Source organism: Haliaeetus albicilla, chromosome 9 (assembly GCF_947461875.1).
Source record: "Haliaeetus albicilla chromosome 9, bHalAlb1.1, whole genome shotgun sequence".
Taxonomy (NCBI): Eukaryota; Metazoa; Chordata; class Aves; order Accipitriformes; family Accipitridae; genus Haliaeetus; species Haliaeetus albicilla.
Genome location: NC_091491.1, coordinates 25577745 through 25586787, shown reverse-complemented (window position 1 = coordinate 25586787; position 9043 = coordinate 25577745). Strand labels below are relative to the sequence as shown.

The 9043-nt window shown below is 44.3% G+C and overlaps 1 protein-coding gene across 5 annotated transcripts in view; it reads left to right on the top strand.

Moving 5' to 3' along the window:
• Positions 1-396: 396 nt before the first annotated feature.
• The window catches only part of SPHKAP (SPHK1 interactor, AKAP domain containing), a 76148-nt gene continuing 67501 nt past the window's right edge, over positions 397-9043 (top strand). For 4 of the 5 annotated variants that reach the window (XM_069792175.1, XM_069792174.1, XM_069792172.1 and 1 more), the window contains exon 1: positions 397-492. In XM_069792175.1, coding sequence (XP_069648276.1) covers positions 434-492 — 59 coding nt within the window. In that variant the 5' untranslated portion in view covers positions 397-433. Of the gene's footprint in view, positions 493-553; positions 672-9043 lie in introns of those variants that run through there. The other variant, XM_069792173.1, reaches the window with a different exon arrangement.

The following is a 9043-nucleotide window of genomic DNA, read 5'->3' as shown; positions in this document are numbered from 1 at the left end:
CCGAGCAGCCGCCTCCTGCCTCCCCTCACGTTCCGGCTTGGCACCCGCTGCCAGACGGCGCTTTGCAGGTGTGAAGAGTCCCGGGGACGGCGCTGCCGAGGGTGACCGCCGCTCGCCCGGGCAAGCCCTGCCCGAGGTGCCGCTTTCGGCCCCGCCCCGGGCGGGGAGCCGCGCTGACCGCCGCCCCGGGGAGCGCAAGCCCCCGGCCCGCCGCCACCGCGGGGCCCGGCCGTGAGGGAGGGACGAGGGAGGCGGCCGGGGCGGGTAGGGGAGGAGTGAGGCAGAGGGCAGGGCCGGGAGGCGCCGCGCCGCAGCGCGCCGGGGCCGCGCTATTGCTGCTCCAACACCGCCGGAGCGGAGGGTCCCGCCGCCGGGGCCGCGCTATTGCTGCTCCAACACCGCCGGAGCGGAGGGTCCCGCCGCCGCGCCCGCCATGGCCGGCCGCCCCCGGCCCGCCGCCGAGCCCGGCCGACCCCCGCCCGCCGCGCCCAGGTAGGGCCCGCGCCCCCGCCCCTCCCCGCGCGCCGCCGCCGCCGCCGCCCGCGCGCGTGGGGCTGCGCCGCGTCGCGAGGGGCTGCCGCCGCCCGCGGTGAGTAACGGCTCCGGGAGCCGCCCGCCCCCGCCCGGTGAGGAGCGGCGCTGGGCGCCCGCGGGTCCCCGCCGCCTGCCCGGTGAGTAACGGCTGCGGGCGCCCGCCGGGTGCCCTCCCGGTGAGGAGCCGCGCTGGGCGCCCGCCGCCCCGGTGCCGAGGGCCCCCGCCTGGGCTCACCACGGCACGGCAGTCGGGAGCCCGCAGGGAAGGGGGTCGCCCCGCGCCCGAGGGCGGTCACGGAGGAGCGGGGACACGGCGGCCGGGCTTCGCTTCTGCGGTGCCCGCGGGGAAGGCGGGTGGCGGGCGGCCGGCCGTGCGGAGCCGCTGCCGGCGGGAGCGGCCGGCCGGGGCCTGGGAGCGGAGGGAGCAGCCGGCGCGGGCACTGAGAATTCCTCCGCGGCTGCCGAGGGGCTGGGGGTGCGCCGCTACCTGCCAGGTGGCGGTCAGCCGCCGCGGCTTTGCTCTTACACGAAAAGCAGGAATTAAAGGGCTTTTCTTAATAATCGACACCCCCCCCCCGCCCCCCATATAGATTTTGTCATCTAATTTTGCTGTAACAGCTGGTTTTCATACCATAGCGTCTTGAGAGTCGTCCAGTTAGCTAGTGCTTAATAAAATACCTTTAGGATATTATGCTTAAATCGCTCCGACGCATGCACGCTAGCTAGTAAATCAGATTCTTTCACAATGAAAGAAAAACCTAAAAATCACTTTTATTATCCCAGCTCCACCAAACATGTATTTATAGCTTTTATGAACAACAAATTAGGGCAAAACTTCCTTCAAGACAGAAATTGATGCACAGGTAGGAGTAGCCTACTGGAGATGCGAGACGCGGTTAAGCATAATTTTCAACAATCACAAGTAAATTGCATTTTGATGATAGCAGGCGGAGAAAAGTATTATAGAAATTGTACCATTTAAGTATGATACAGACTATGAGAGATAAAAAGCATGTGTTGCAAATTATTACAATTTGTTTTGTTGTAGTCGCTTCCAGTGCAGCGTCCCAATGAGAGATGAGGGGTAAAAATGATAGAAATAAAGTTTGGAGAAAACACAGCCTTGAAAGGAAGGCAGTGAAACGACATATAACTACCTGAATACTCGAGAGACACTGGTTGGGGAAGGGAGGGACAACGACACTTAAGTGGGTGATAATTACTTGCAGGAGAAATTGCTTTTATTTACTTGAAGGAAACAAAAAGCTTTAAAGCAACCCCTCAGAGAGAGTTGACTAAATAGCATTTCATATCAGTAGACTTTTACTGACAAAAGGTTGATGTTTTCGCACTTTGATCTGAATTGCCTGATCTAGAAATAGCCCTTCCCGATTTTTCCCTTGGCATTTCAGGGTGAAACGAGCAAGATTTAGCTTTTTGTTTTGTTTTGTTAATCATGGCTAGTAATTTTGTATACAACTAAATACCAAGGTGATTGTACAAACTTTAGTATTTTATGGGAAGCCACAATCTGAAAGTGAGAGGGACTCAGAGTTTAAAGCCAGAGAGACTTTTAGGTTATCTGATCTCACATTCTATATTTCACGCTCTACAAGAAAAATTGGGTAGAATGCAATATTGACCCCAGTAGCCTGCATCAGGATAAAATAGGTATTCCAAAGAGACAGCCTTAAAGATACTAAGAATTAGACAAGCTGCTGCTTTCCTTGCTTATGATCTTGCTTTCATTGTTACACATTTACCTCCTCATAGGCATACAACCACCTTCCAACTCCACACAATTGTTGCTAGGCTTTTCATCACTGCATAAAACTGAGGAAACCAGTCCTACTCCACTCCAGAGCTCTGCCATCTGGTCATCTATTCACCCTGGCTAGGCCTGTTGCCCAGAAAACATTCTCTATTTCTGTAACAAGAGCAAGGCTTACCTTGCTCCTGTGTGCAATGTACCTCTTTCTTCCTCCTGAAGTGTGATAGATTTTCTTCCTGTAGCTTAAGCAAGTCAGAATTCCACACACCAAGAACTACAGTTCTCTTTTTCATCTCTTTTTTCTCCTGCAGCTGGTATGTTGACAGCAGCTTGTTAGTTGTTAATCAAGGTAACCCTTTCTTTGCTGAACAACCATGTAAACGTCATACTTTCTGTCTGTGAATAAGGGTCAGAGGACTCCAGGAAAGAAGGTAACCAGAACAGTGAGTAATTTATTCAGGGCATTCCTGTCTTCACCAGGAAACCTTAGGGAAAAAGCACACCTAGGAAGCCATGGGACAGAAAACTTGTCCTCATACACCTTTAGCTCATCATGCCCACCATACAACATTTGGGCAACTTTAACTGGGGGCTAGTTACAACAGCTGTCAAGAAATATGAACAATGAATGTTAGCATTTACAGGCCTTACCAAAGAAAGGTTTCACTGTCAAACTGTTATAAATCAAATAGTATTTTGCTTCTTCCCTACAGAATCATTTCAGGCATTGGCCTGTTTCTGTGGCTATTCATGCCTGATCTTACTCACCTACACCTAACTTCCTAAACCAAGGCCGCGGCTCTGCCCACCTTGCTGACTTCCTGTCACACACTACAATCACTGCCTGAGTTCAGGATAAACTCAGGGTGCATTCCTGTTCAATACCTTCCCTTGCTTTGTCTTCTGTATCTGAAGGCAGAAACATAAGCCATGGGTCTGGATGCCTGCAGCCACTGTGGAGCAGAGCAGAGCAGGGTAGTGGCCTTTGGGCATCCACTGATAAATTAACATTTCTGGCAGTAGCTTCTTGCAGTGAACGCTTACCCTGGGGATCAGTTGAGCAGCTGCAGAGAACTGCACAGAACTGGTAGCTGTCACTTTTTCTTCAAGCAGCTAAAAGGCATTTTTGTTGCAGATCACAGTTGGGAAGCTGGAACTGTGATCTATAACGATTTATTGTTTTGTAATGGTGGAAAAACAAAACTGCATTAAGACCTTAAACATACCAGCTTGTACTTTGCCTCTTCAGGTGAGAGGCAAGAAAAAAATTACTTGAATTTTTTACAAATGAGCCAGGAACTTCTGTGCTTCTGTCCCCTGTGTAAGCCAGTGACTATTTGGGATGCTGTTGCACAGCTGCCTAAGGAGATACAACCACCCCTTTTGGTAAAACTGCAGTTTCTCTGCTCAAGTTTATGAAACTAGACCTATACACATACGCAATTTTTGGCCAACCTTGTATATCTGTCTTAGCTGACAAATAAGAGTCTTCAGACAAATCTTTGGACTGGCACATGCTTTCAACACACCTTTTGTGCAAATACTAGAAAGAAAAGGAGGGATAGTAAGTGTTCTTCAATTCAGAATTAGAAGCAGCACTGGGGCTTAGAAGCAACATTAGACTGAACAGTAATTCAAAAGAATTAAAATGGATATCCACCCAACAGAGATGAGAAGTAGCAGGTTTTATATTTTAAACAGTGAAAAGGCAAGCCCAAAGGACATCTGGCTATTTCTGAAAAACTTACTCTCCATGTAGTACAAAAAGTTTTGTATCACCAACATGAAATTAAATATCTTTGCTACATCTTAATAATACTTGGCATGGCAGAAAACTTAGGCACATAGAGCACAGAGAATGGCTAAGAAAAACCTTTCTGGTTTGTAGGGTCTTGTTGGACACCAAACATTTTTTACATTTTATGAATATGCTAGGGCTGACCACAGATGCAAAGAGGTAAGTTAAGATATTCAAAACTAAGAAGAGATCCAAAAAGCTGCAGCTGTATCAGACCTTTATTACAACTAGTAGGCATGTGGTACGCACTCATTGCCATTGGTAACTTATACAGTAACACTAATGTCACAGATTTCAGCTGACAGCTGCTCCTATGGCCCAGCAAAGCAGCCCAGCTCTTGTATAACAGAGAAGATAGATTTTGTGGCTTTGTACTAAGATGCTTTTAGGAATGAGTGAAATAAAACTTTGATCCTTTAAAGAGACAAAATTGCAGGCAAAGACTCAAATTATGAAGTTCAACAGTCATGGGACTAAGCCAGAGATAACAGTTTCTTTGAAGAAATCATTAAAGAATAATAATAATAAAAAAACTAAAAAAAAAACCCAAACAAACAAACCAAACCAGAACAGCAGCACATAAGCCAACAGGAATTAGTACTAAGAATTTATTTTGAACAATTGTCAGTGATGCGTGGAATGAAATAAGCAAAGCCAACTACTCAGGGGGTGATGGGTGGTATTTGGTGAGACTGACCACATAGCACACAGATTTGTTCTCTGTATTTTTCCACCTCTGTGAGTAAAAGAGAAACAAATGTATTACAAATCTTATTTAAATAAAAGAGGGCAAATGAAGAAATCACCTGAACAAGAGTGTAATGTCAGAACTTTCATTATCAAGACAACTGCATGCATTAGAACAGTAGCTGGTGTCACATATGAGGATGAAATTTGTTTTTCTGCACTCGTGCAGAACCAGTACTGTAGCCCAACCAGAGAAATCTGTTTAATACTTGCTGGGTATGCTTTTCATTTGCAAATTAGCAGATGAATTTACCAGACGCTTTGAGTGGAGTGGCCAGAAAATTTGTCTAATGTGATGTGATCATATTGGATATTCACTACCTTCTTACAATGTCAGTTTGATTGTCAGTGGTGGGAATTCTTGAAATGACATGCTGCATCCTGTTTTCATGGAGAATTACTTTAAACAGTTCATTAACCTGGCTAACCTATGTTGTCAAACACAGGCAACAATTCTCAGAGATGTTTTCCTTCAGTGAGGTAAGGGGAGAAAAAATTCAGCTAAAACCATAAGGAACTTAAATTGTCAAAGGTCATAAGCCCGTGGATGAGGAATCTGATCCCTTGAGGAATAGGACTGCGGGTGACAGGAGGAGGAGGACTTGCAGAAGTAGTGAAGAAATTAACTATATAATTTCCATGCTTTGTTTCACTAACCCAGTATGCACTATAGTGACAAAAACCTACTGCTTATTTCAAGACTTGCATCTCCACTTCTTCTTTTATTTTACCAATCTCATCTGTTTTGAATTCTTTAATCCATGTTACCCTAGCCTCCCATATGAACTTCACACTTCTTTTCCTGAAAACATCTATTAATCTCCTCCTTCAGTTCCTGCTCTGCTCCTGTACATCACTTCTCCCCTTTCTGACTGCAGTGCCTGTAATAGTGTCGGTCACTCTGTTCACAGTTCTGCCTGTGTGTACCAACCCTTCTTCATCGCCCAGTCCTCTCTTTCTTCAAATGTCCTTCCCCTAGCACTGACTTGAGAAACCCTAACAAGTATCAGTGGTGGTTTGTTATGTCCAGAATTCGTTGCTATGCTGTTCCTTTTGTATATGATTTAGGCTATGACCTCCTTCCAGTAATCATTGTAAGCACAATTATTAGGTTAGCAGGGTTTTGCCATCTCCTTCCTCAGCCCTATGTTAATTACTTTACTCCTTCTTGTAACATGTAGTTTGTTAGGCTACACCCTGAGTAGGAGGGAGGGAGGCGTGTTTAGGCTGGTGGGAGCCTTTGTCTGCACTGTGCATAATGAACCCTAGCGCTAAAACCTGCTTCAGGTCACTCCCTCATGCAGCTGTCATTCCCTAACGGCTTGGGTCTACAAACATTGTAAATTAGAGCACCCTCTAAAGAACAGTATTTTAAGCCATGATTGGCACCTGAACAGCCAGAGGTCAGAACAGTAAGTCCCATATTCATACAGGAGCGTCTTGTGTGCTAGAGCTGCTGAGGAGCAGGAACAGGCAGATAAGAGGCTGAGAGAGCTCACTCCAGTGAGGATACCAACCAACCTGGGATCACAGCGATGCTGGCAGTGGTCACTCCAGGGGTCCCTTCAAGAACACTGCTCTATATCGCATTCATTCAAGCTCGGCTGGAATGCCGCAGCTGTCTCTCAGGGACAGTATTCAGTTATTTAACAATGGGGAAAGAGTTTCAGTATGAATGACCAGAAACACAAGCGCTAATAGCCAAGTAGTTTTGAGCATTCACCCAGAAGTGGAAAAGGCAGTTTTAGTTTTCTCTCAGAAGAAAAATGAATTAAACTTCTACATCAAAACAATAGCTTTAATTACCAACTCACTGGACAAAATGCAGCAGCAGCTCCCGCTCTCCCTGCATGTTGTGCAGGGTCCTGGTGGTGCTGGCTGTGATCTCTGGGGAAGAGCAGGAAGGGAAAGCCTGCCTAGCACCAGTAGAGACAATGCACTTTGAAACACTTTACACGTACCAGGAGCTCAGTGTCAGAAACTTGTGGGGATTGTTTCCTAAATTTTTAACCACCTCTTTGCTTATCAATGGATTAGATAGTGCTTCAGACTGCATGTACAGTACACCTTCCCTTTCTCCTGCTTCACTGAAAACAGAGGGAAAACTTATACTGGATATTTCTGTTTTTCTGTTAATAACAAGTACAAATTTAGTAGGTGCAGATTAATACTACAATTGCTAGGATTTGTGTGGTGCCTAGTGTGAATTTTAAACCTCCTTTTTTAGTCTTGTCAACCTTGGATTATTTTCATTAATCTCTTTAGTTTCCCTCATTAATTTTCTTCACTTCAAGACTTGCTTGATTATTATTAAATATCTGGCTGCTGCCAATGCCCGTGACACATAATAGGTAGTCAGTGGGTTTTTTTATCAAAGCTATGTTTTCTCTTGGTTGTGGCATCACAATTTGTTATATATCTAATTATTCTTGACTGCGACTTAAGAAAGTTTCCTTTCTAAATCTTGATTAAATGTAATTTATAGCTGAAAGAAAAAGGACTTTTTAAAAAATTCTAACACAGAACCTGATGTGGCAGTGCACATTTCCCAGCTATTCATAACTGGTCAACAAGCCCTGTATAGCCCTAAGTGGTCACTTTTAAGACTAGGATCTATCTTCTACAGTCTATTCTGAGCTGGGTCCATGCACTTGCAGTAACCAGCTTCTGAGTATTACAGGAGTTTTTTGTTTTCTGGAAAAATTTTGATTTATTATATGAACTGCTGAAAAACTGGATTTCATTGAATTAAGACATATTTGTGTTACAGTTAAAATTTTTTAAACAGAAAGATGCACTGAGTTTAGGAGGCCTAGACTTGGAGAATAGTTTAACTTCCATGACTGGCTTTCCCAAACACACACCAGACACTCATGTGGTAGGACATTGTATAGAATTAGTTACCTAGTGGCAGCTATGTAACCGGTTAGATTTGTAGATTTTTTTTCTTGCATGGAGGTCATGTTCTTGCTGAAGTGGCCTCACAGGGTGTATGGACTAGGTAAGTCCAGAAAGCTTGAGTGTAACCGTTCAGCCCACAGACAGAACTGTTGTAAAAGTACAAGTGTTCAGCAGGACAGGGGGGCTGCAGTGCTCGTCTGTGCAGTAATCCTAAATTACTTGGGTACTGTAGTTTCACTTCAGCAAAGGCTCAGTTTACTTAGAATGTCCCATAAGACTGGACTTGTATTTTCTTTCAGCAATGAAAAACTTAGGTGGTCCTTGTGAGACTGCATAGTTATCAGAATTTCATATACCAGGCATAGTGCTTCTGCACCAGCAGTGGAGCTGTTCATTACATGCAGTGGATCTTCAGAATATTAAACGGAGAAAGAAGAGGTGTCTCTTAGTTTTCAGAACTGTGTTTAAATTAGGACCAAATCCTTTTCCCCTAAGATTCATTTATAACTATCTATGCTATTTCAATTTGAAAAGGGAAGAGATCAAATCAGCAGGGTAACAGTTCAACAATGTGCTTATAGATTGTTCCTCTTCTATTTTGTCAAGGCAGTATCTTCCTTCTCAGTGAAAAAATGTGTATTACCATTGTAGACACCGAATAAAAATGAACAGCTGATTTATTTTTAAATGGAAAAGATTTGCATGCTGTGATATTGAAATGAAAAACCCATCATCCTCACACAAATTCTGGAATAAGACCCTCCCCTCAGAAAAAAATAATTGTTTCTTGAATGTGTAAAAATACAGAAGTGATAGCACTGCTATTAAGGAGCTTAGTTAAATGGTCACATTGTACCTGCCAATAAAGTCAATCCTAAGCATAATATATGCCATAAATTTAGTGAAATCCAATGGTCCAATTATTCACATTCTTAAAAGTAAGTAGCATATATGAACTGTATCAGTGGTTTCCATGATGTAATTTAAACGTTAATATAGTTACCAAATACAAAGTTTTGATACTTTAAAAAGTACAGCCATATTTCTAAGATTACGGAAATCAATACTGTACGTTATGGAACAGTGCATCCGAGTGTAAGAGAGAGGTGTCTTTGGGTACTACCATTAGCAGCGGATTTTTATTTAATATGAGGAAAATTAATTCATAGGTAAGCACATATTTGCTGCATGCAACAGATGATTTTCTGATTCAGAAGGCATGGCTTTTAAGGTATCAGGTATTAGAAAAATAATTGAGTAACTACTCAAAAAACAGAGATGGACAATAAACA